This window comes from Oncorhynchus clarkii, chromosome 4 (genome assembly GCF_045791955.1).
Source record: "Oncorhynchus clarkii lewisi isolate Uvic-CL-2024 chromosome 4, UVic_Ocla_1.0, whole genome shotgun sequence".
Classification (NCBI taxonomy): domain Eukaryota; kingdom Metazoa; phylum Chordata; class Actinopteri; order Salmoniformes; family Salmonidae; genus Oncorhynchus; species Oncorhynchus clarkii.
Window position 1 is genome coordinate 65,403,218 of NC_092150.1, and position 27,570 is coordinate 65,430,787.

Below are 27,570 nucleotides of genomic sequence, written 5' to 3' on the forward strand. Positions count from 1 at the left end.
TTACAGAGACTGGTACCCAGCACGGGGTACAAGGAGTGTAATGTTACAGAGACTGGTACCCAGCACGGAGTACAAGGAGTGTAATGTTACAGAGACTGGTATTTAGCACAGATTACAAAGAGTTGGATGTTACAGACACTGGCCCCCAGACTAGAAGCCTACAGCCTAGGTTTGATTGCATAGGAACAAAATGATTTGAATTGCAATGATTGTTTTCAATTAAAATTTTATAAGCAAAGAGAAATTTCTAATAAATAATTTTGCTAGGACTGTAACGGAGTGGTTTGATAACAACAGTTTACCTTCCAAGTTAGGAATAAACTGTGACTCATTTTGTACCCTCGTCAATATAATGGTACTGTTGTTTTTTATTGAAGGATCAGACGGTTGTTTTTCTGGTATGGCCAACGCAAGTGTGTGTGGCCCCACACCCCTGGTGTTCCGGCTACACGAGGGAGCCCCAGAGCTGGTGAGAGAGGTGCTGCTGGAGAGAGGCTGGGAGGAGTATGATGAGCAGGGGCAGGAGGAGGGAGGCTGGAACCTCTACTGGCGCACCTCAGCCTTCCACAACTCAGACTATGAGAACATACTGCCATGGCAGAGACTCAACCATCACCCCAAGACTGTGGGCATCACCCGCAAGGATTGCCTGGCCAGAAACCTGAAGAGAATGAGAGGGACGTTCGGCTCGGGTCTTTACAACTTCAGCCCGACAACTTTCATCCTCCCCAATGATTACACCAGGTTTCTGGCAGAGTACACCAAGCATCGTTTGAAGAATGGAGGCAGGTCGGGGTATTGGATCTGCAAGCCAGTGGATCTATCAAGAGGCAGGGGCATCTTTATCTTTGAGGACATCAGAGACTTGGTGTATGACTCCTCAGTGATCGTTCAGAGATACATCAGCAATCCTCTCCTCATCTCAGGGTACAAATTTGACCTTCGGATCTATGTTTGTGTGAAAAGTTTTCAGCCCCTCATCATCTACATGCATCAGGAGGGAATGGTACGCTTTGCGACTGAGAAATACAATTTGACATCTTTGGACAACCTTTATTCTCACCTGACCAACACGAGCATTAATAAGTTTGGCCCCTTCTACACAACAGACAAAGAGAGAGTGGGACAAGGATGTAAGTGGACTATGAGTAAATTCCGCTGCTTTCTTCATAGCCAAGGTATCAATGAACTGTTCCTCTGGCAAAAGATCAACAACATTGTCACACTAACTTTGCTCACCATAGCCCCTTCCGTACCTTCCAGTCCCAACAGTGTTGAGCTCTTTGGGTTTGACATCCTAATTGATGCCAAATATAAGCCATGGCTACTAGAGGTTAACTACAGCCCTGCTCTCACCATCGACTGCCAAGTAGACGTGACAGTCAAGAAAGTACTTCTCAATGATCTGGTTGATCTGATGAACTACAAGTCCATGGACAGCGTTAGACAGAGAGGATATCTCAAACAGAAGTACAAACGCCCCTGCTATCTAGGCAGCCAGTCTCTGCGGTCCCCAGTGCTCCCCAAGTCTACGTGTAAGCACCACCCAGGAAACAAGAAAAGTCACAGCATCCATTCTACGTTTTCTGACAGTATGAGATACTTTCCATCAGTTGAGATGAACCGGATCCGCACTGCAAGGAATTCCATAAGCAACACCAAGGGCTCGGCTCTGAATCCAATACTCATCCCACATTCAAAGACTGCAGCTGTAACTGGAAACAGAAAGACACATCCAGTGCTCTCACAGATGACAGAGGCCATCCAGTGGTCTGAGGTTTCAGACATAGAGTCAGAGTTTGATGACAGAAACCTGTCCACACGTGTTAGCCCATGGCAGGCCTCAAGGCAACCAGCCGGGGGCTGCTGTAAGCTACCTGCCATTCACATTCAAAAGTACAAGACTCCTAAATTCCCATGGGACCCTAAAAGCCAAGATAAGAGCACCCCACCACTCCGTGTGGGAGACTTCATACTGACGTTTCCTTTTAATGAGGTCACACTGAAGGCGTCGTGGGACAAGCTCAACGTTAAGACTGCAGTCCACGAGGTTCACAAGCTCATCAGCCAGCTAGCATCAGGATGTAGCCACAAACAGAAGAGAGGGACGGAAGATGAGTTGGATAAATGCAAAGAGAAAAAGGATTTTGGGTCTTTGTTTTGGGGACCTACTAACCCTCCTCTACTTAGTGAGTGCCACTTGTCAAACTAACTGAGCAACTGAACATTTTTGGAATTAAGCTTTTGGAATAATTTATTATTAGCACAGCCTAAATATTAATGTGTGAAAACACGAAAGTATACAGTACAAACACACATTATATGGAAAAGCAACTAATTTGTCCACAATTTCAAAATAACCTATGTTGTATCTATACTGAACAAAAATAGAAAAGCAACATGCAACAATTTCAAAGATTTTACTGAGTTACATACATATAAGGAAATCAGTCAGTTTAAATAAATTCATTAGGCCCTAATCTATGGATTTCACATGCCTGGGCAGGGGTTCCACCCACTGAAGAGCCAGTCGCCAATCAGAATGAGTTTTTCCCGACAAAAGGGCTTTATTAGAGACAGAAATACTCCTCAGCAGGAAACCGGGCCCAGGTCAGTAAGTTACATGTCAGTAAGTTACATGCCCTACCCTACATGTCAGTCTTGTTGTTTGAGAGGCAAGGGATATGTGGGGACCTCATGAATAATCTGTAATTCTGTGCAACATAAGAATCCTGCTGACACAAATGAAGAGGTCAAGAAGGTTATGACATTGCCATGCAAAAATAAGAAATATATTCCTTCAAGAGAGCAGTATAGACATTCAAAGATCTCTACAAAATAGTTTCAACACAAATTGTATTGATTAGTATTACTTATTTAGTGTACAATGATTTATGAATAATAAACATACACAATTTCAAAATGTCTGTTTACACACAAGCACTAAAAAATGATAAAATATGCCATTGGAAAATAGCTACAGTCAAACACAATGGAGCTTTGCTAATTTGGTATAAAGGCTTGAAAAACATAAAACATATGTTCTTCATTTCTTGTCTATTATGATAATGCCATCCTTGTTTTTAATGCGTACTCTGCCCGAGGGGAACTTGGTCTCTTGCCTTCCATTAGAATACACCGTCTTCAATGTTCCATCAGGGTATTCCCTCCGCTTGTACTGGGACGTATGGATCTCTCTTTGGCCATTGTTGAACTCCACTGTTTTCTCCCCACTTCTACAGTTTCAGAACACACACACACACACACACACACACACACACAATATAAGAATGCAGCAGTTGTTAAGACTTTTACCCTACATAAAATAGAGCCAAGTACTGTATGTGTATCTTACTCTGAGAGCTTGACCACTGTTCCATCTGGGAAGATGCTCTCCTCTCTGCCGTCAGGATAGAGGTACTTTATCGTCTGATCTGGGAAAACGATCTCCCTCCTTCCATCAGGGTGGTGTTTCTCTACAGACAACATTAATACATTTTTTGTTATTTGTGTCTATGCCTGGTCACTCTGAAAATATACACTACATGGTCAAATGTATGTGGACACCTGCTTGTTGAACATCTCATTCCAAAATCATGGGCATTAATATGGAGTTGGTCCCCCCTTTGCTCCTATAACAGCCTCCACTCTTCTGGGAAGGCTTTCCACTAGATGTTGGAGCAGCTCACAGATTACTGCACCTGTACATAGACCACCTATAATTTAGCCCAAACAACTACCTCTTTCCCTACTGTATTTATTTTATTTATTTATTTTGCTCCTCTGCACCCCATTATTTTTATTTCTACTTTGCACATTCTTCCACTGCAAATCTACCATTCCAGTGTTTTACTTGCTATATTGTATTTACTTTGCCACCATGGCCTTTTTTTTGTTGCCTTTACCTCCCTTATCTCACCTCATTTGCTCACATCGTATATAGATTTGTTTCTACTGTATTTTTGACTGTATGTTTGTTTTACTCCATGTGTAACTCTGTGTCGTTGTATGTGTCAAACTGCTTTGCTTTATCTTGGCCAGGTCACAATTGTAAATGATAACTTGTTCTCAACTTGCCTACCTGGTTAAATAAAGGTTTAAAAAAAAATATATATATATATATATAAAAAAATTGTTGCACGGACTTGCTTCCATTCAGCCACACACGCATTAGTGAGGTCTGACACTGATGTTGGGCTATTAGGCCTGGCTGGCAGTCGGTGTTCCAATTAATCCCAAAGGTGTTTGATGGGGTTGAGGTCAGGGCTCTGTGCAGGCAAGTCAAGTTCTTCCACACCGATCTTGGCAAACCATTTCTGTATGGACCTCACTTTGTGCACGGGGGGCAATGTCATGCTGAAACAGGAAAGGGCCTTCCTCAAACGGTTGCCACAAAGTTGGAAGCACAGAATCGTCTAGAAAAGTGGTTCCCAAACCTTTTATAGTCCCATACCCCTTTAAACATTCAACCTCCAGCTGCGTACCCCCTCTAGCACCAGGGGTCAGCACACTCTCAAATGTTGTTTTTTGCTATCATTGTAAGCCTGCCACACACACACCATACAATATATTTATTAAACATAAGAATGAGTGTGAGGTTTTGTCACAACTTGGCTCCTGGGAAGTGACAAAGAGCTCTTATAGGACCAGGGCACAAATAATAATATAATGATAATCAATAATATTGCTCTTTATTTAACCATCTTACATATAAAACCTTATTTGTTCATCGAAGATTGTGAATAACTCACCACAGGTTAATGAGAAGGGTGTGCTTGCACATAACTCTGCAATGTTGGGTTGTATTGGAGAGTCTCAGTCTTAAATACTTTTCTACACACAGTCTGTGCCTGTATTTAGTTTTCATGCTAGCTAGGGCCGAGAATCCACTCTCACATAGGTATGTGGTTGCAAAGGGCATCAGTGTCTTAACAGCGCGATTTGCCAAGGCAGGATACTTTGAGCGCAGCCCAATCCAGGCAGTAAAGAAAACTTTAAGGTCGTCTCTCAATTTAAAAAAACGTGTTAATACTTTGCCCCTTGATAACCACAGCACTTCTGTATGTTGTAAAAGCGTTACATGGTCGCTGCCCATATCATTGCATAGTGCAGAAAATACACGAGAGTTCAGGGGCCTTGCTTTAACAAAGTTAACCATTTTCACTGTAGTGTCCAAAACGTCGTTCAAGCTGTCAGGCATTCCCTTTGCAGCAAGACCCTCTCGGTTGAAGCTGCAGTGTACCCAAGTGGCATCGGGAGCAACTGCTTGCACGTGCGTTACCACTCCACTATGTCTCCCTGTCATGGCTTTTGCGCCATCAGTACAGATACCAACATGAGCAGTAGCTACATTTGGCTACCATTTGGACCGTTAGTGGAATTCCCGCGAGAGATTAACGGTTAATGTGATTGGATGTTAATTATTTGACTAGAATACCTGTATTTGACATTGTGTTGTTATTTCGCTGAACACTAGATGGTTTCATTTTATTTTTGGCAGTGAAACGAGACTACTCAGACGAGAGGAAAAACTCACCCAAATGTATAGCCCCGTTGGAAAATATAAATACTGTTTGAAAATCTGAAGGAAAAAAAAGATTTTTAAAAATAAAAACATTAAAATAAATAATATGTGAATCACATTTATATGTGGCGTAGCCCCGACGGCATCGGGAATACCTGGTCTAGAATGTCATTGTATGGTGTAGCGTTAAGATTTTCCTACAGCCCCACCATTATTCCTCCTCCACCAAACTTTACAGTTGGCACTATGCATTCTGGCTGGTAATGTTCTCCTAGCATGCGCCAAACCCAGATTCGTCCGTCGGACTGCCCGATGGTGAAGCGTGATTCATCACTCCAGAGAAAGTGTTTCCACTCCTCCAGAGTCCAATGGCGGCAAGCTTTACACCATTCCAGCCCACACTTGGCATTGCGCACGGTTAACTTAGGCTTGTGTGCAGCTGCTTGGCCATGGAAACCCATTTCATGAAGCTCCCAATGAACAGTTCTCGTGCTGATGTTGCTCTCAGAGGCAGATGATTTTTGCGCGGTACTTGCCTCAACATTCGGCGGTCCTGTTCTGTGTGCGGCTCTCTTTTATTTTCAAGTTTCTATTCCGCTAGCCAGCACCTCGTCTAAATAGGTGTGCATTTCTTTTTCTCCTAGACTGTGAGCTTGTGTGACCTACAGCTTCACCGCTGAGCCAATTGGGCAGCTCTAACAGGGCAGAAATTTGACGAACTGACTTGTTGGAAAGGTGGCATTCTATGATGGTGCCACATTGAAAATCAATGAGGTCTTCAGTAGGGGCCATTCTACTGTCAATGTTTGTCTGTGGAGATTGCATGGTTGCGTGCTCGATTTTATACACCTGTCAGCAACGGGTGTGGCTGAAATAGCCGAATACACTAATTTGAAGCGTTGTCCACATACCTTTGGCCATGTAGTGTATATCAGATTAGAGCTTTGATAACAATATTACCCATCTGCTTGTTTGGAAACTGCAGGACCTCCAAACCAGTTGGGTATGTGGTGTGAGTTGTCTGTGCATCAGCATAGTAGTACACCTATCAAAGAGAAACAATGGAGTTATACAAAATAAACCCCCCCCATTGTTATTTTTAAAATGTTGTTACTGAAATGAAGAAGACGCGCGTCCGGCAAAGCAGTAAAAAACAATGCATGACATATTCTGCTGTTCTATTACGTGTGCAGCGATGTCCCAGGGGATTTTGTTGTTGTTTGCAGTCATTTCTTTTTTGTTGTAATATCCCAAATGCACATGGCAGTTTCACCAATTAAGGATTCCAGCTTTAAGGCATTAGTTACAGTTTAAATACTAGCATAGTCCCCATTACGACATATTACTCACCACTTTCCCATCTGCCAGTATGTGTTTGACATCTCCGTTGAAGAATGTGACAGTTACGGACTTCTGGTCAGCAGTGATCTCTTTTCTAGTTCCATTGCGGAATGTAAATACACGCCAGCCATTGGTGAGAAGTTGTTCTATCTGTGTATCAGAGCAATATCATGGCATGTAGGGCGCATTATTATTGTTTCACTATGAGTGGCAACTCTGTTAGTGGGATACTTTGGAATTGCTGAAATGAAACTTCAATGAAAGGGCAGAAAATTATATACTTCATACAAGTACTTGTTCAAAGAAATAACAACATAGGGGAATTTTCCTACCTTACCATCTGGATAGTGTATTTCTTCACACACGTCATTGTTTATGCCCTTATGTGTTGTGTGGGTGGAGTTACCACTCATCGCTCCTGGATTCAGACGTGGTTCCTGTAATAACAAATGAGGGATTGTTAAAGCTGTCCAAGATGGTCCAAGACCTTGGCAAGGAACTATAGTATCTCAGAAACACAGCCATCCAAAAAGGTAGCTCAGCAGTTAAGAGTTTTGGGATAGGAACCGAAAGGTTGCTGGTTCGAATCCCGAGCCGGCTACAATAGGTGAAAAATCTTACGATTTGTATATTTTTTATGTCACCTTTATTTAACCAGGAAGGCCAGTTGAGAACAAGTTCTCATGTACAACTGCTACCTGGCCAAGATAAAGCAAAGCAGTGCGACAAAAACTACAACACAGAGTTACACATGGGATAAACAAACGTACAGTCAATAACACAGCAGAAAAATCTATGTACTGTACAGTGTGTGCAAATGTAGTAGAGTGCCCTTGAGCAAGGCGCTTAACCCCAATTGCTCCTGTAAGTCGCTCTGGATAAAAGCGTCTGCTAAATTACTAAAATGTTTAAAGTGAGCAAAATAACAATCTACCTATGTAGAACTGGTTATTTCAGTAACTTTAGTTGATTACTATACACATCAGAACCTCTGCTAGGCTTCATTACCCTGTGTTCTGACTCTGAGCTGGAGTATTTGCTGACCGATGGTGTGGCGCTCCTGCTCTGTCGACCTTTCGCCTCCGTCTCCTTTTCCACTGACCGACCCAAACCCTGAGGACAGCGAGAATTAGTGGGCTATTTCATAGTGGTTGTTTGTTACATGTAGCAGTGTGTTACAATCGACTGATGCTGTCTGAGTACCATGTTACAGACATATGTACCTGATCTCTGTTGCTCTCACGCTGCTTTAAGAGACAGTCATTTGTGTGATGGGTGTCCTCAAAACTGACTGAATTTGATGAAAGGCCTGTTGTGAATGAAATTAACATCATTGCCAAATCAATTGATTGAATGTATAGTAAACACAGAACAGACTAGAGTACTTACTTAAGGAGGCAGGTCCCCAATCCCTTGTGCTTTGAGCATTGGTAGGATAGTTGTGATAAGGCTAAAGAAAGAATCAAGTCACATGATAATTATAAACACTTGCCTTCTCATTTCATGCTTCTTATGAGGAAGATACAAAGAACATCCGTTAGTCTAAATTGTTAATAAGGAACATTAGGCTACTGTACATATTCATTTGCAATATACAATATGTTTAGCTGGCCTTGATGACCTATGAACGTGTCACACGCAGTTTTAAAGACAACCTTTTGTCCAGTTTGGATTAAATTGCATTTTAACTGTGCTTGTTCCATCTATTATTGAACCTTGGTTCAAAAGTGTTCATACATTATGAAGAAGGAAAAACTATTGAAAAGTAAAATCAGGTTTTAACACTTAAGTTTCTTAGAATTGGCAATGAGTATATTCATTACACAGTATAAATAATTAATAATGGGCAGAGTCACTAATCTGACACGGCCCATTGTAAATCGCTATAAATTATTAGTGGGGTGCTTAAAGACCACTTCAGAACACATTTTATACTTGATACTTATTACATTTAGCCTAACAAGTTGACTGCAGTCAGACTGCAGTCTATCTCTGAAAAAACTTGAGATAAAATACAACATATACCTCTAAAATGGTAAATGAGCTGAAAATACAATGTCAAGTTGATCTGAATCACATGGAATTTATAGTACTGTAAAAAAATAACAAATAAAATTGCCTTCAGGTTTCTATGTTTTAAACAGAATACATTACTTGATTGTTTGCCAGACTGATTATAAGATTCATACTGACTGTGTCCATTTTACTGTAAGCTGCACTCTTCTGGACAGGTGGTTTGTTGAATGCAGGAGTAGCACTTCTGCTGTGGACGACTGAAGGAGCTGGTTCAGAAACCATATGTGACAATTTTCTTTGATCAGGAATCTGAGGAACAAATATCCATATTATAGACATATTATAACATCCTCTATTCTGGTTGATGCCCCTCTATCTACTGTATTAGTGTAGTTACTTCAGGGAATGTTGTGAGCTGTTCTTTCATAATTGAAAAGGTTAGGACAAGTGTTGCAAAATTCTGTGAACTTTCAATAAATTCCATGGTTTTCCCTGAAATCCCGGTTGGATGAAATCAGGAATCATCCAACCAGGATTTCTGGAAAACTAGGCCATTTATTGAAAGTTCCCAGAATTTTGCAACCCTAGTTAGATCTGAGTGAGGTAGAAAGGGCTGATCTTAGATCAGTTGAGCAGGAAGTAAACCAGCTCTGTTTGATCAATGAAAAATTATGAGCACAGAGGGGAGCTGTCGGTTGGTTTCTGTAAACTCAAATGATTTCTGCCCAAATATACAGTTAGATCTCTTAGAAATACAGCCCCAAAGCTATTTCCTGTTAGGATAAAATGGCGAGCCTCATGGCTTTCATATGGTCTGTAGCTATACTGTATACAGTACCTGCACTTTGGACTTTGCAGCTGGAAAACTGCCAACTGTTGACCTTCTGGCTGGGTTTCCACTGTGACTGGAACAACTTGAAGATCTCCTCTCCCTTATCCTCTGACTAGTAGCTCTATGAATATCCTCAGACACCTGGACATATGGATTATATACTGATAGATAATGAGCTCTACTGACACCTTGATACCACTGATGACTGATCCTTTTTGGACACAGAACACTGATGAGGTCAGAAAGTATTGACGTCATTAGTAGATAAGAGAAGTGTTACAAGTTATTGTATAAACTGACTTAAAGTATGGAATGGGTTAGTAATGGGTTATTACTCAGGGTTCATGGGTTACTCATGGGTTATTACTTAGGTACAGTATATCTTCTTACAGCGCTCTCTGCCCCTATGTGAGATGCAGTGGCTGTGTCAGGACTACTCCCTGCCACTTGGTGGCTGTGTTCAGGAGCACTGAGCTTGTCACGCAGCTCCACATTCTCTCTGGTCAGGGCTTCCACTTGGTTCTGCAGCAGATGATGAGCCTGGGACCAGTGGGACTCCCGACTAGAGAACTGCTCCTGAAGAGCTAGAATATGCTGCCTGAGATCCTGAGTTCACACACAGGCACGCACACACGGACACACACAGACATGAAGACACCCACGCATGAACACACACCCTGGATGAGAGTGAGACAAACCAACCAATGTGGTGGATATTGGACTCATGTTCACAGTTTGGATGTTGGGTATTTGTTGCGTGTTTGTTTATGTACGTTATAAACTGTTACAGATGTGGGATCTTAATTTGACCAGTATTGTTGTAGCAAAATAATCCTACATGTTTTTTTGTACGTTTAGTCCATAATGTTGCTTGATCAGTAGTTAGGCTATTAGCTGGACAAAAGTAGGCTACATGAAAGTGCAATACTGTCAATATAACAGTGCGTTGGAGAGGGTTTTCAGTGAATTTATGGAAATCACAAAGCTCATCTGCATTTCCTGCGGCGCAGGAAAATTCGCAGCAACGAAAGAGTGATCAAATGAAGATCCTTCAACGGTATCATCAGGTCAGGACAAGCAAAGGGGATGCGTTTGATTCTGTCATAAAAAGGTAACACTGACTTATTCACACCTTATGAGACAGGAAATGCATCGCTCTGTTCCATGTTAATGTTGGTCAGTAGGAAAGTGATAGGCGCTGAGACAGAATGCACCTGACTCCTATGACGCTCCACGACTTATGTGCAACTCACGGACATTCATTACTCACTCACAAATGACGTTATATCGATACCACATACGGTAGGTTGTTTTAGGCTTCAAGCCTTTATGAGATTCTGATGGACAAATTTGTTTTACTAAGGTCTATTAAGATCAGTCACATAATGACTTTACCTGACCATCACCAACGTCTAGTTTAGCAGAAAACGGTTGATTCTTCAACACCTGGCCTTCTGTATGGGTGAATGGGGATCCATAACTGCTGTGGTGGCCATCTCTGTCACAGCACTCTATTTGGTCCATTCTCTTTCTGTGTAAAACCCACATTTCAGTGGAAATGAAAGAAAAAACAACATTTCTGATGAAGAACATGATAGGTTTCTGATATTGCAATTCCAGAAGTGCTCAAATTCTTTATAATCTCGTGGATCATATATCCTCAGTGGTTTTTGACATAGTTTGTGTTTCATGTCTCTAGCACGTCATCACAATCAGATACGGCACAGACACATTTTCCGGGGCATCACATTATGAAAACTAACCAAACTGTCCCTGTACATTTTACCTGAGGAGTTCCATTGCTCTCTCTTGTTCCGTTTTCATCTTGTCCAACAAATCATGATTCTCTTCTGCTTTTATTCCGCTGTGTGGCTTTGACACGGTCTGATTTGCTTGAAGGAGGTTAAAGTAACTGTTAGTAGAGAGAAGACCTCTTCAAAGAATAACATGTCATGTAGCATGTAAACTGGTACACATTATTACATGATTCATGTCTGTGTTCTTCATTATAGCAGTTCAATTACATAGGTGAGTCTAGCCAAAATAAACAGTGCACTCACCCAGCTTGAACCCCTGGTGATGTCTGCTCTTTACGGTCTCTTTAGTTCTAGATGTTACTTTAGGGACCATGCTGGGTTTGAGCTCTGCAGAGGAGGGACGTTTTGACTTTATGTCTGTTCCCCTGCTGCTGCTGCTCCCCAGTGGCAGGGCTCTCTCTGTGCTTGTTTTCCTTGCAGACTGTGGGTATAATGGACGTGGTTCTGTCTTGTGCCAGTTTATGTTCCGGAGCTCTGTTTCACTGTCACTGCTGGAGCAGGAGCTAGATGGGTGATGGTGGTGGAGAGTGGGTCCGTGGGTGGGAAAAGGTCTGGAGGGCAGGCTATCCCCAGCCTCGCTGGGGGCATCGCTGGCGTAGTCACCATCGGACAGGTCCAGGTTCTGGTCCTTGTGTCCGAGCCGTGGGGGAGACGGGAGGGTGGGCTGCTGGTGGCACTGAGAGTTAGGGTTGTCCTCGTCACTGTTAGAACTACTCAGAGATAGGAGAGACATCACTGCTGTAGACCCGCTTTGAGATTTTGAAATATTGGTGAAATTGGAGTGTGTGACCTTTTTCCCATCTGCATTCTCTGATGAGACCGGCCCATTTTCAGTGACTCTAACTATGTGGTCGTTGACTGTCTTGAAGCCAACATTTACTGCCTGAGCTTTGACCTTAGGTTGGCCCATGTTGTTTGGTTGTGCAGTACTATCAAAAGGCTGCAATGCCAAATGTGGCTCCTTCACCTCAAGTTGTTCATGGACAAGGTCCCTCATAGCAGCATGCACATGATTCTGTGACACCACCTCATCACTTAGCTCCACGGAGGTCAAACTCGGCGATCTCACAAGCCGTTTACGGGATGTTGTAACGCCCAACAGATCTCTCCTGTCTCTAGTATCAACACTAGATGCAGTGTTTTCAGAGGCCTTGCTTTGAGTATTTTCTGTGGGCTTTGGTGTCTTATCCTGTCTGGCCGTTTGATTAACTCTGTTGTCTCTCTCTCGTGTGGCAGGTCCTGTTGTCTTTTCCCAGGACTTAGAAAGAGCAGGGCAGCTCCTCTGGGAGATCAGTAAAGGCTTGACCCTGAGTCTGGTCCTGTCACTGAGCTGCAGGGAGGGGGCTGATGAGCGTCTCTGCTGGCTGCCATAACTCACCTTCCTGGGCTGCTGGCTGAGTGAGAGGGAGGCCCTGCGCCAGGTCTTCTGCTGCACACTGTCCTTACCCCTCTCTATCCTGGACACGCCCTTCCCTTTCTTTAGGAAGTATCTTCTCTCTGTGACTCTCCTGGCCTCCCTGCTGTCCTGAAAAGGGACCAGCTGCTTAGATACAGTAGATAACTTATTTTAGATGACATGATTACAAAGTGTAATGAATAGATAATGTATAATGGTCAGGGCACGAACTACTCTGAAAGTAGGCCATATGCAAATCCTCTATGCACTCCATACCTGCTCGTTGTTTTGCTGTGCATATTCATCAACTTTCAGCTGTTCCTCCACAAATTCCTGAAATGTTTTCTCTCTCTCTTTGACAGCAGGCCTAATGGGTCTTTAATAGTGTGACAGGTCAGTTAACGTATAGAACAAATGGTATGGAATATCAAATGACCACAACTCACTTGTGGATTCTTCACTATCATTAGCTGACAGTAAAATATGTGTATGTGACCAATAAAATGTGATTTTTGATTTGAAAGGTGATACATGTTGAATAGAAATATCATTACAGTACCTGTCCTCCGGGCTTCTGGGTGGCTGTCTACGTGTCCCAAATGGGCTGACAGTACAGACTTCTTTGTCTTCCCCCTGCTCTGCAGCTTCCTCTTTGATAGGAGAGAGGTTCCTCTGCTCTCTTCCATCTTTATTTGGAAGAATGCTCTCTATAATTCACATGATAAGATGAATCACATATCAACAAAAATTTAAATTCTGTATTAATAAAAAAGAAAAGATGGACAAAGTTCAGTACTGACTTCTGGGTAAAATTGTTATGTAAATGAGGATTCATGTACTCAACAGAATACTTTTTACGGTGTAAAATGAAGAGAAACAGAACCAAGCAACAATTCTAAATGCCTCCGTACTTTAAAGGGTTGTGATAATTATACTGGAGTTCTGTGACTAGTTGCTGTTAACCAGCTCTGGATCCAGTTTTGACAAAAACCCTCCTGGATATTTAAATAAGTTAATCATTTACTCCTGTTTTTCTATAATCATGACGATCTATCGAAAAGCAACTGATAATGTATTTGCAATATGATCGGAAACACTTAGAATAGGTTGAAATAGGTAATGTCCTTCATTTGGCTTTGAAAAAAATACCCTGGAAAATCAGTCTGTCATCTCAGACTTATCTAAACTGGATACTGTTGGGTTCTGATTTCTTGAAATGCACTTATTCATGTCACTGAGGGAGAGAGGGGAATGTATAACATTTACATTCTGTCAGGATATGTTATCATTAGCCATCAGGGATCCTATGGGAGGAGGACAGACACAGTCTGGTACCAGTCACCATGACAGCCGTGAGTTGGGGAATAGTGAGCACTTTGGGGTAGAGGTCGGGTCAAATCAAGTGAGGAAGAACAGATATCACTAAGGTTCTGTCTAGCAACAGAGATGTAATGGCTGTTCAGATGTGTAGGAGGAGACTCAGCATAGGAGAAAGGGTTAAATATCAGTGCTTGTGTGAATATATTTTTGTCAATTCAGATGTTCGATCCTTTGGGAAGACTAAACTTGGTTTAAGCTTTCATAGTGTCCATCGAGTTCTTAGTCTGGTAATTAGAACCTAATACTAAACTGCAGAAAGAGTTTAAGGTTTGTGGGTTGCACACCAAAAAAATAACACGCCAAAAATAGCATGCCAAACTCCAGCTCACAGCTCAAAAGTTATGGGTCAGTTAGAAATGTCCTTGTTTTTGAAATAAAAGCACATTTTTGTCCATTAAATTAATATGCCTCACAAGTTCTCAATTGGCAGCTTCATTAAATAGTACCCGCAAAACCCCAGTCTCAACATCAACAGTGAAGAGGCGCCTCCGGGATGCTGGCCTCATTCCCAGCTCCTCTGAGATATTCTACGACTTCCAGCTAAAACTCGCCTGTAGCTTTACATTTCAGCTCTCTGTGTGTTTAATCAATCAAACATGTTATTTATGACAACCTCAACTACATTGGAGGTGTTGTGCAACTAGAAGCATGTCCCTGCACTTAATGTACTTACTCCATATAGGAATTCCACAGGGAGTTAGAAGGATATACAGTATGTAGCATAGAAAAAAGGCCACTTCTCATACACAGATACAGTTAAAGTCGGAAGTTTACATACACCTTAGCCAAATACATTTAAACTCAGTTTTTCACAATTCCTGACATTTAATCCTAGTAAAATTTCCCTGTCTTAGGTCAATTAGGATCACCACTTTATTTTAACAATGTGAAATGTCAGAATAATGGTAGAGAGAATGTTAGGAGTGTGTATTGGAGGCGAAGTCAGGTGCATGCAGAGTGTAATGAACAGGCGCACTTTTTATTCCGGTCCAAAATGACAGCACAAAGTAACATAAAATGTGCCCAAACACGGAACATAGACAAAAAGTAATGCACGTAACAATATCCACAATTCCAAAATACACGTAACACAAACAATCTTACACAAAGACATGATGGGGAACAGAGGAATAAATACATATGGATTGATTGGGGAATGAAAACCAGGTGTGAAGGGAACAAGACAAAACAAATGGATACATGAAAAATGGAGCGGCGATTGCTAGAAAGCTGGTGACGCCGAACGCCGCCCGAACAAGGAGAGGAGCCGGCTTCGGCGGAAGTTGTGACAGAGAATTATTTCAGCTTTTATTTCTTTCATCACATTCACAGTGGGTCAGAAGTTTACATACATCAATTAGTATTTGGTAGCATTGCCGTTAAATTGTTTAACTTTAAGCCATTTTCCCACAACTTTGGAAGTATGCTTGGGGTCATTGTCCACTGGAAGACCCATCAATATACCCACATAATGTTCCTCTTCATGATGCCATCTATTTTGTGAAGTGCACCAGTCCCTCCTGCAGCAAAGCACCCCCACAACATGATGCTGCCACCCCCGTGCTTCACAGTTGGGATGGTGTTCTTCAGCTTGCAAGCCTCCCCATTTTTCCTCCAAATATAACGATGGTCATTATGGACAAATAATTATATTTTTGTTTCATCAGACCAGAAAACATTTCTCCAAAAAGTACAATCTTTGTCCCCATGTGCAGTTGCAAACCGTAGTCTGGCATTGTTTTATGGCGGTTTTGGAGCAGTGGCTTCTTCCTTGCTGAGCGGCCTTTCAGGTTATGTCGATGTAGGACTCATTTTACTGTGGATATAGATACTGTTCCTCCAACATCTTAACAACGTCCTTTGCTGTTGTTCTGTCATTGATTTGCACTATTCGCACCAAAGTACGTTCATCGCTAGGAGACAGAACGCGTCTCCCTACCGAGCAGTATGACGGCTGCGTGGTCCCATGGTGTTTTACTTGCGCACGATTGTTTGTACAGATGAACGTGGCACCTTCAGGCGTTTGGAAATTGCTCCCAAGGAAGAACCAAACTTGTGGAGGTCTACAATATTTTTTCTGAGGTCTTGGCTGATTTCGTTTGATTTTCCCATGATGTCAGGTAAAGAGGCACTGAGTTTGAAGGTAGGCCTTGAAATACATCGGAGGTACACCTCCAATTGACTCAAATTATGTCTATTAGCCTATCAGAAGCTTCTAAAGCCATGACATAATTTTCCCGTAATTTTCCAAGCTGTTTAAAGGCACAGTCAATTTAGTGTATGTAAACTTCTGACACCATGAAATTGTGATACAGTGAACTATAAGTGAAATAATCTGTCTGTAAACAATTGTTGGAAACATTACTTGAGTCATGCACAAAGCAAATGCCCTAACCGACAAGAAATTTGTGGAGTGTGTCACGTTCTGACCTTAGTTCTTTTGTTATGTCTTTGTTTTAGTATGGTCAGGGCGTGAGTTGGGTGGGTTGTCTATGTTCGTTTTTCTATGATTTGCTATTTCTGTGTTTGGCCTGGTATGGTTCTCAATCAGAGGCAGCTGTCAATCGTTGTCCCTGATTGAGAACCATATTTAGGGAGCCTGTTTTCTATTGTGTTTCGTGGGTAATTATTTTCTGTTTTCTGTTGTGTGTCTGCACCAGCCAGAACTGTTTTCGGTCGTTTTCTTTGTTATTTTTGTTATTTCCGTGTTCATTTAATAAATATGGACACATCCCACGCTGCACCTTGGTCCTCACCTTCTTCCACCAACAACGGCCGTTACAGAGTGGTTGAAAAACAAGTTTTAATGACTACAACCTACGTACGTGTATGTTAACTTCCGACTTCAACTGTATGTTAGTTTTTTAAATTTGTGAGTTTATGCAATGTTTTGCAATATGTCCTCAATCTCTCATGGGAACAGCTGCTTATCTATTCGTCTATCTATACACATGCTCTGCTGGGGTGAATTACTTCCAGACTGAAGTACAGTCCTTCAGTTTCATCCAAGTCTACACATTAATTAGGAGCTAGCTTGGCTACCGTCAAACAGACCTGCTTTCATGTAAAGAAATCTTTAAAGGGAGTGGTGGACATCATGGACATGGGAGAAGGTTATGACAAGGGACAAGATCCTGCCATGGAAGCAGGCGGAGGCAGCGAAGGAGCATCAACGATGACTCCGGGGTTCGCAACCACGACAGAAGCCCGAGAGGCAGTCCCCAAAAATGTTTTTTTGGGGGGGGGGGGGGGGGGGGGGCACGGAGTGGTCAGCAGAATCGAGGGGTGAACCAGAGCCAGTCAGGGAGTCGAGTTGGGAACTCGACGAAAGATTCCGGAGAGAGGTGTTGGTGTTGAGAGCGCTGCAGAGCAGGCGTGCTGAGGAGTGTGACACCAGTCCGGTGTCATATGCACCATTTTTACGCATCTGGTCACCGTTCCAGTACAATGTGTGCCGGTTCTGTCTCCAGTGCGCCTTCACAGCCCAGTGCGTCCTGTGCCAGCGCCCCGCACTTGCCTGGCTAAAGTGAGCATCCAGCCAGGACGGGTTGTGCCAGTACTACGCTCCAGACCTCCATTGCGTCTCCACGGTCCAGTATATCCTGTGCCAGCTCCATGCACCCGGTCTCCAGTGCGTGTCTCCAGCCTGGTACGTCCTGTGCCTGCTCCACGCACGAAGCTTCCAGTGATGATCCATGGCCCGAAGCCTCCAGTGATGATCCATGGCCGGAGCATCCAGTGATGATCCATGGCCGGAGCCTCCAGTGACGACCCATGGCCCGGAGTCTCCAGCGACGGTCTGCAGTCCTGAGCCTCCAGCGACGGTCGGCAGTCCGGAGCCTCCAGCGGCCTTTGTTGGCCGGGTATGGTTCCCAATCAGCTGTCTATCGTTGTCTCTGATTGGGGATCATACTTAGGCAGCCTTTTTTCCACCTTTAGTTTGTGGGATCTTGTCTATGTATAGTTGCTTTCTGCACTGCATGTAGCTTTACGTTCGTTTTTGTATTTTGTTGGTGTTTTCGGTGTCATTTAAATAAAAGTAAAATGTACGCTTACCACGCTGCACCTCGGTCCAATCCATCTCTAAACGAACGTGACAGGAGGACTGTTCCTTCTTCTGACAGTCTGACTGTAAAGAGGACTGCTTTTGACAATGCGTACTGTGGATGACAATCAGCCGAGTAAGAACTGCACAGCAGAGAACCTACCACTGTGTTATTTCTACCCCTCTGTGATGATTGTGAAATTCTTCCTGGCTCTACAGCTCAACCTCTCAGTGCTTTATCTTTTATATTCAAAATTAAGTTCTGGAAATCTAACAGCAACAACATAAAGGGGAGTGGCGGAGTACAGAGGGTGGAACTTACTGTTTCTGAACTGAGGTGCCAGTATCGCCTTCCTGACTGGGATTTCAGTTGATCCTTACTTTAATGTAGTTCATCCTGGGAAAAATTACTTCCTTAAGGTCTTTAAAAAGTCTCCTCATATCTCTGTCATCGTCTGGCTACTGCTGTTCCCCCTGAATATCCTAGCCATGCTGAAGACCTTTGAGTGCTGTAACAGTTATGTGTGTAAAAATGACACTCTGGTCGAGGACGTTACTGACACTTTGAGAGAGGTTGTGTTTTTCGCCCAGATTCTCCTCCCTTTCTTTGTGTTGGTCTAATGCACGGTCCACAATGTCAACACACTCAAAAAGAAGCAGGGGATAGGACCAAGCTGTGTCGAGCAGTGTTTCTGGTCACCTCAGTTGTCCTGGTCTTCTCTTTCTATTTCCTGCCTTGTACCATAGCTACAATGGTTCTGTTGATTGTGAGAGTTGAGAATTTACCCAGAGCAGAAGATATAGCTGTCTTTGACGGTCTCATGGTTTTATCCTACATGGATTGTCTAGTGGACCCAATTGTGTACTGCTTAAGCAGCACTAAGTTCAAAAGCCTCGACCTGACAACTTATTGCCCCTGTCTAAAAATAGGTGAAAGCACAAACTCGTCAGGAAACAACTCAAATTCAAAACGCAGCAACAATGTAACGCAGCATAGTAGGTTAAATACCTATAAAAAAATAGGAAATGAATTACTGTTTTATGACTGCATTAAGACTGTTTGTTCTCATCCTGAAACATTTATGTTAGTTTGCTAAACCAGACTATGATTCACTACTTGCTTCTGTTATCGTCATATGTCGTCATCTGGTTTCTTTAACCAGTGATGTCATCAAGTTAAACCACTCATAATGACTCTGTTGTTGCTAATTGTCTGGATCAAATAAATATTCCTCTTAAGTTATGTTTATTTATTTGTTACTACAGTACTACTACTACTCTTGATGAGGCCAATGCTTATACTTTTTTATATAGTGGAGAGTATTATTTCTTCCCTCCTTTATGATTTTATTATTGGAAGTTGATCAAAATATTTTATGAGCTTCTGTTATCATACCATATACTGCAGTAGTTACAACAAAAACAGACCACGACATGGTCATCCATACTTCTTACCATGGAGGGAATGTGTCAGAACAGGACCCGTCTTAGGCAGCCATCCATCTCCTGAGGGAGGTGAAGCGTAAACGTTTGATCTCGGATTGGACCTCTGTGGATTGGCAGAGAGACCAGAGGTATCCACTCCAGCAGCCAGAGCAGGCATCAGGCCCAGCCACTGGGCAGAGAGAGAGGGGGATAACAGCAGTCCTGCCGATGAGAAACAGAGAGGAACTTTAGGTGGAGGATTTAAAAGGTTAAATTCCTAAGAGACAGAGGAAAATACTAGGTCTTGTTGTTACAAGGAAGCATCGCCCAAGAGCTCCTCTAGTCAACACAGCAATTTTTCTTTATGTAAAAAATAATTAAAAACATTCATTGTCAAGGCCTTTCACTAAATATAACTGGAAAACATTGCATGTTATAAAACAATACTTCAATAATGTAAATAAAGATCATTTAATAAACAATTATGAATAAAAATAGATTATTGCTTGTATTGCTTTTGACTTTGGAATGAAATAGGTAACTTATCTCACAACATCTCACAAAATTAAATTTTTAGTAACTTGGCCCGGTGCCTTTAACTCTAAGTAAATGCACTTAAATGAAATCTTTAGGTTACGTTCCTTGACAGTTTAAGGCAGGGCATTGACATCTGCTATTTTTATTTAATATCTACATTGGTCATTTCATCGGATAATCACGTTTCCTTAGAAACTATGTGTGAAGGAGAGCCTTCACTATGGACTAAATTACTATTGTTAAATATATGGATTCAAAGTATTTATTGCCATTTTAAACTATAAATTATTGTGATGCAGTGTTTTTTTTCTGCATTGATTTATTTAATCCATAACCTGCACTTCTAATCATCTCCAAACATGTCCTGTTGTAGTGCATTGCTCATTGTATTGCCTAATTTGGTGGGAGGGGCTTATCAGCACAGCAGCCTTCAACGTGTAAACAGCTCCTGTATTTTCTTAACAAGGTGTGTTTCCTGACTGTGTGGAAGAGACATTTGTCTTAGACATTTGTCTTTTCACTCTGGCCTTGCCTCTCAACCTGTCAGTGCTCTACATCTTCCTCTTCAATATTGTGGTGGCAGATCTTCTGCTGGTGATATGCTTGCCAGCCAAAGCCTATCACTTCCAGCATGGACTAAGCCTAAGTGAGAACAAGCTGGTCTGTAAGGCCATGCTCTTCATGTTGATTTTGAACCGAAGGGCCAGCATCGCCTTCTTGACTGTGCTCTCCATCGATCGTTGATAGTCACCAAATTGCACACACAGTTAGAACAGGGTTTTATAAATACAGTGGGGTAAAAAAGTATTTAGTCAGCCACCAATTGTGCAAGTTCTCCCACTTAAAAAGATGAGAGGCCTGTTTCATCATAGGTACACTTCAACTATGACAGACAAAATGAGAAAAAAAATCCAGAAAATCACATTGTAGGATTTTTTATGAATTTATTTGCAAATTATGGTGGAAAATAAGTATTTGGTCACCTACAAACAAGCAAGATTTCTGGCTTTGGAGGGAGTTGAAAGTCCGTGTTGCCCAGCAACAGCCCCAAAACATCACTGCTCTAGAGGAGATCTGCATGGAGGAATGGGCCAAAATACCAGCAACAGTGTGTGAAAACCTTGTGAAGACTTACAGAAAACGTTTGACCTCTGTCATTGCCAACAAAGGGTATATAACAAAGTATTGAGATAAACTTTTGTTATTGACCAAATACTTATTTTCCACCATAATTTGCAAATAAATTCATTAAAAATCCTACAATGTGATTTTCTGGATTTTTTTTCTAAATTTGCCTGTCATAGTTGAAGTGTACCTATGATGAAAATTACAGGCCTCTCTCATCTTTTTAAGCGGGAGAACTTGCACAATTGGTGGCTGACTAAATACTTTTTTGCCCCACTGTATATTTCAGGATGTTGTGTATCCCTGAAAATAATCAGATTTCATGTAAACATTAGTTTTGAAAAAATTGCTTGTCCAAAAAAAAGTGGTATTTTGGGATAAGTTAAGCCAACTACAAACTTCTGTACTGAATGAAATGTTACCACTACCTTTTTAAAACCATGTCTATCTTTATTTCCCCAAACACAATTTAACACAATCACAATCGCTTTTTTTGTCTTTTAAATATTTTAAGAATGTTTTAACACAGGCTTAACAACTAACTCTATGCCCTCAACACTTTGTACCTTTAATGACACTTTTAACATAGGCCAGGCCCTGTTGTTACCTCATATCCCAGTGATAATGCCTTACATTACGCCTGGGATGAAAACACACTCAACTTACCCCAAGACAAACATTCTGACAATATTAGCCCACACAGCTACAAGGATGCACTTTCATGCTAGGTTTAGGACCTCGTATTGAAGCGTATAGAGTGGGGAGTGGAAAATTGAAAACTAGCTGTTATTGGTAGAGAGGTTTGTTACCAGGCAGGCCAAAACTCCATCACACCAAAACAGGCTGAAATGATTTTCAAACAACTCTTACACTAAAAGGGCATTATATCATAATTTGCACAATTTCACAGTACTATTCCAACCTCATAGTGTGGAAATATATATAAAACACAGGAAAATCCTGTTTTTGACTGCACTAGGCGTATAAGTAATTTCCCACTGGCTTTTTCAGGGTGAAAACAAAGGTAAAGTGAAAACGCAGCTAAATGTCATGGTACATTGCACTTTAACCTCATTGGGTCTTTTGTGTAAAGAGTTTTTTGAAGAAAGTAAATGTAAGTGGACATGAATGGATAGCAGCTTTATGTGCTTTATACATGTCTCTGATTTATCACTGGAGATTATGCTCCTTATACACACCTGTGGCTGTTCATTAGTTCAGAAAAACCTGTTTAGCCTGAAAAGATTAGTGCTGCTACAAGATGAAATTCCATGTAGTTTCTTAAATTACCCAACAGAGCATTCATTTTATTATTGCCTCTGTGTACTGGACAAATCTTAAGCAATCACTGCATTGGAGCTGACATTATCTTCTTAGTAACCTCAAAAACAAATGATAATCTCTAAACTATCAACACTTTGGAAAGTCCCTTTGGACTAAATCTATTTTCAAGATCATCAAATACAGTTAAATGGACTAAATTAACTTTGCACTTTCTAACAAAATACTACTTTGTAAACATATTTCATGCCTTTCCACTGAATGAATTTTTATTTGCTATTTGATGGTGGTTGTTTTACGTTGAGCTCAGTCAGTCAGTACCCACCTGGCCCCATGAGGGAGAGGAGTCTGCTCTGCTCCTGTACAATTCTGTGTAGCTGCTCCACCTGCTGTTGAATTAGCTGCTCCTGTTGCCCTGGGCCCTGCACCGATGCAGACATAGACAACACTCAACACACAGCAGGGTCTGTTGACAGCTTCACCATCACTATGTTATACCACAACATAAATTAACGTTTAATCATCACATGCACAGGATACAGCACGAGGTGCCTTATTGCTGTTAAAAACTCATTACCAATGTAATTAGAGCAGTAAAAATACCCGTGGTATACGTCTGATATACCGTGGCTGTCAGCCAATCAGCATTCAGGGCTCGAACCACCCAGTTTATAAATGGTAATACAACTGGTTGTGGTAGAATATGTACACATAGGATATACAGTATAAATGATGAGGGTGTCAGGAAGCCTACCACAAACCTCCGAGGTGCCTTATTGCTATTATAAACTGGTTACCAACGTAATTAGAGCAGTAAAAATAAATGTTTTGTCATACCCGTGGTATACGTCTGATATACCGCGGCTGTCAGCCAATCAGCATTCAGGGCTCGAACCACCCAGTTTATAAATAGTAATACAACTGGTTGTGGTAGAATATGTACACATAGGATATACAGTATAAATGATGAGGGTGTCAGGTAGCCTAGCGTTTAAGAGGGTTGGACCAGTAACTGAAAAGTTGCTGGTTCGAATCCCTGAGCCGAAGAGGTGAAAACTCTGTCGATGTGCACTTGAGCAAGGCACTTAACCTTAATTGCTCCTGTAAGTCGCTCTGTATAAGAGAGTCTGCTAAATGACTAAAATGTAAATTAATGTGCTGTCAAATATGACTGTTATTTATAAGTAGGTTCATAAAGTAAATAGTGATCTTGGTTGAACAGTTGAATAGTACAGCAGCATTGACAGTGTATGGGTGTGATTATTTGTATGATTAGTGCTACAGTGCCTTGCAAAAGTATTCGGCCCCCTTGAACTTTGTGACCTTTTGCCACATTTCAGGCTTCAAACATAAAGATATAAAACTGTATTTTTTTGTGAAGAATCAACAACAAGTGGGACACAATCATGAAGTGGAACGACATTTATTGGATATTTCAAACTTTTTTAACAAATCAAAAACTGAAAAATTGGGCGTGCAAAATTATTCAGCCCCCTTAAGTTAATACTTTGTAGTGCCACCTTTTGCTGCGATTACAGCTGTAAGTCGCTTGGGGTATGTCTCTATCAGTTTTGCACATCGAGAGACTGACATTTTTTCCCATTCCTCCTTGCAAAACACCTCGAGCTCAGTGAGGTTGGATGGAGAGCATTTGTGAACAGCAGTTTTCAGTTCTTTCCACAGATTCTTGATTGGATTCAGGTCTGGACTTTGACTTGGCCATTCTAACACCTGGATATGTTTATTTTTGAACCATTCCATTGTAGATTTTGCTTTATGTTTTGGATCATTGTCTTGTTGGAAGACAAATCTCCGTCCCAGTCGCAGGTCTTTTGCAGACTCCATCAGGTTTTCTTCCAGAATGGTCCTGTATTTGGCTTCATCCATCTTCCCATCAATTTTAACCATCTTCCCTGTCCCTGCTGAAGAAAAGCAGGCCCAAACCATGATGCTGCCACCACCATGTTTGACAGTGGGGATGGTGTGTTCAGCTGTGTTGCTTTTACGCCAAACATAACGTTTTGCATTGTTGACAAAAAGTTCAATTTTGGTTTCATCTGACCAGAGCACCTTCTTCCACATGTTTGGTGTGTCTCCCAGGTGGCTTGTGGCAAACTTTAAACTACACTTATTGATATCTTTAAGAAATGGCTTTCTTCTTGCCACTCATCCATAAAGGCCAGATTTGTGCAATATACGACTGATTGTTGTCCTATGGACAGAGTCTCCCACCTCAGCTGTAGATCTCTGCAGTTCATCCAGAGTGATCATGGGCCTATTGGCTGCATCTCTGATCAGTCTTCTCCTTGTATGAGCTGAAAGTTTAGAGGGACGGCCAGGTTTTGGTAGATTTGCAGTGGTCTGATACTCCTTCCATTTCAATATTATCGCTTGCACAGTGCTCCTTGGGATGTTTAAAGCTTGGGAAATCTTTTTGTATCCAAATCCGGCTTTAAACTTCTTCACAACAGTATCTCGGACCTGCCTGGTGTGTTCCTTGTTCTTCATGATGCTCTCTGCGCTTTTAACGGACCTCTGAGACTATCACAGTGCAGGTGCATTTATACGGAGACTTGATTACACACAGGTGGATTGTATTTATCATCATTAGTCATTTAGGTCAATATTGGATCATTCAGAGATCCTCACTGAACTTCTGGAGAGAGTTTGCTGCACTGAAAGTAAAGGGGCTGAATAATTTTGCACGCCCAATTTTTCAGTTTTTGATTTGTTAAAAAAGTTTGAAATATCCAATAAATGTCGTTCCACTTCATGATTGTGTCCCACTTGTTGTTGATTCTTCACAAAAAAATACAGTTTTATATCTTTATGTTTGAAGCCTGAAATGTGGCAAAAGGTCGCAAAGTTCAAGGGGGCCGAATACTTTCGCAAGGCACTGTATATTAAAATGATAGCCAACAGCACAGGGAAGCAGTTCACATGAGAGTGCCAATGTGAATGAAGGTTGCTGTGCTACATGTACACATTGATCAATAATGCTGCTTCATCTAGAGTGCAGCAAGTAAAATGGGTTTAAGTGGGTAAAATACCCTCAATTCAAGTAGTTTTGAACACAACTGCAAATTGGTATGTTACTGCCACCTACTGGTAAGCAAGAGTGCATGCATCAAATCAGTGAGTAAAAGCAATTCAGACCGAAACTTGAAACAAATATGTCTACAATAGTAGGCTACGCTGTATGGTGTGAATACACTACTGACCTGCTGGAGAGCTCTCTGTAGCATTAGTTGTCGTGTAGTTTGTAATGATGAGGCATCCTCCTGTGGGTTTTCTATAAGAACAGCATTATGGCTCAGTGAATGGGATGGAGACAGGGGACTAGAGCCTAGCTCAGCTGCATGAGGGTTCAGGTGGGTCCTCTGGTTATCCATGTCATGTGTTCCAGTGTTATGTGGCTCCTGTTGTTGTACCTGGCCCAGGTCTGCCTCTGGCTCAAACGATCCACCTGATGACCATGTTCTCAGGCTATTGTTGTCCATGGGGATTTCAGCTGACATTATTACATTCAGAGATGCTTCATGAAATACTCTTGATTATCACCTTCTGTTAACAATGGCATGTTTTTGAGTAATGTCTGGTCTCTGCAAGTTGGAAAAAGAAATGTAGGGAAGGTTGTAATAGGGTAATATGGGATAACTTACTCTACATTTTTTAAGTCATTCTAACAAAAGGATTCTTATTTAAGTTGAGCTAATGTTTTTTTTTTTCATTTAGAAAACGTGATATAAATCGAATTAAGTTACAGCTACAAACTTTTTATACACGGAGTGAACTAAATATTAGGAAAACCTGCTCTTTCCATGACCCAGACTGACCAGGTGAATCCAGGGGGGATATTTACCCCACATTACCCGAAATGTTTTACTTGAATAGCTCACATGTGAGGTTTTGCACAATATCTTACATTATATGTGCATTATAGATAGACCTTTATCAACAACAAAAAAGCAAAGTTCGTTTCTAACTTTAAAAAAAAAATGTTGAGTTGTCCAATTCAATTTTATTATAGTAGGGTAAAAACGTACCTTTTTCTTTAAATCAAATAAAAATACATAGTTCCCTTCGCTTTGGCGTGTCTCTCCCAAGAGTAAGCTACACTCATGTTTTATCCGTCGCCAGTGGTTACTGTTACTGTAAACATCAACCTCCAAGGAGAGAAAATATGAGTTGTTTTGTTTAGCCTACCATTAAATGAACGAATTACTCATTCGTTGAAAAGGTCGTATACAATAGTAATGTAGAGTGATTGTAGGCTAATGGCTATGGAGGGCTAGGCATACATTGTCTCTAGAAGCATATAGTCAAGAACTGTATTGCACATTTAAGGAGTAACGGTTGAATGAATCGTGTAGTATGGCGCCAAACAATGGCACTTTCGGCGGTAAAAGTTTCAGAAGTTTTTTTCTGATATGAATTCTTCTAAGATGGCCAAATAAGGTAGGCTATCTGACATTGGCTATTGGCCAACAACAATAGTTTTTTTTTAACATGCAGATGCAGTCAAAAATATTGATGTATCTATCTGTCATCCAGCCATGTAATGTCGTTCCCACTTCCCGCCGAGGTGACGTGAGAATGAAGCCTCATCGAGGAAGAACAGGTTTGCCAGAGAGAGAGAGGGAGAATAGGCCGAATGTGAAATACAATTCCTACAACTAATAGTATGGTATCATTATATACCTATAATTACCCCTCTCGGTTCACCTTCCCTGTCTTTCATATCTGAGGCAAAATGAATGAATGAGGGAAGCCGTTTCAGTAATTCTTGCAAAAAGAATATCAAGTACCTGAAATGAGGCGATTCAGTGAATTACTCAATTACATAAGTAG

General features: G+C 41.5%; 2 protein-coding genes and 1 pseudogene across 8 annotated transcripts; 2 read left to right on the top strand and 1 right to left on the bottom strand.

The window, feature by feature from the left end:
• Positions 1 to 27,560, bottom strand: LOC139407784 (centromere protein J). Of its 7 annotated transcripts, none has more exons than XM_071151649.1 (20): positions 27,528 to 27,544; positions 25,941 to 26,321; positions 23,045 to 23,141; positions 19,807 to 19,998; positions 13,486 to 13,633; positions 13,203 to 13,302; positions 11,774 to 13,055; positions 11,500 to 11,605; positions 11,109 to 11,244; positions 10,104 to 10,319; positions 9,720 to 9,854; positions 9,059 to 9,190; positions 8,255 to 8,315; positions 8,089 to 8,174; positions 7,874 to 7,978; positions 7,198 to 7,302; positions 6,875 to 7,015; positions 6,485 to 6,569; positions 3,356 to 3,476; positions 1 to 3,236 (listed from the first exon to the last, which is right to left on the bottom strand). In XM_071151649.1, exons 2-20 carry the CDS (start codon positions 26,235 to 26,237, stop codon positions 3,047 to 3,049), a joined length of 3,735 nt encoding a protein of 1,244 aa, XP_071007750.1. In that variant the 5' UTR covers positions 26,238 to 26,321; positions 27,528 to 27,544; the 3' UTR covers positions 1 to 3,046. The 7 variants fall into 7 exon arrangements, 5 of the variants coding, with proteins under 5 accessions (XP_071007750.1, XP_071007749.1, XP_071007746.1 ...); XM_071151648.1 differs by lacking the exon at positions 27,528 to 27,544 and adding an exon at positions 27,421 to 27,515; XM_071151645.1 differs by lacking the exon at positions 27,528 to 27,544 and adding an exon at positions 27,421 to 27,515 and having other exon boundaries at positions 11,774 to 13,073.
• Positions 353 to 2,212, top strand: LOC139407102 (tubulin tyrosine ligase-like family, member 2). Its single transcript, XM_071150498.1, has one exon. It carries the CDS (start codon positions 353 to 355, stop codon positions 2,210 to 2,212), a length of 1,860 nt encoding a protein of 619 aa, XP_071006599.1.
• On the top strand, positions 18,339 to 19,448 carry LOC139407454 (12-(S)-hydroxy-5,8,10,14-eicosatetraenoic acid receptor-like; annotated as a pseudogene).
• Positions 27,561 to 27,570: the final 10 nt, after the last annotated feature.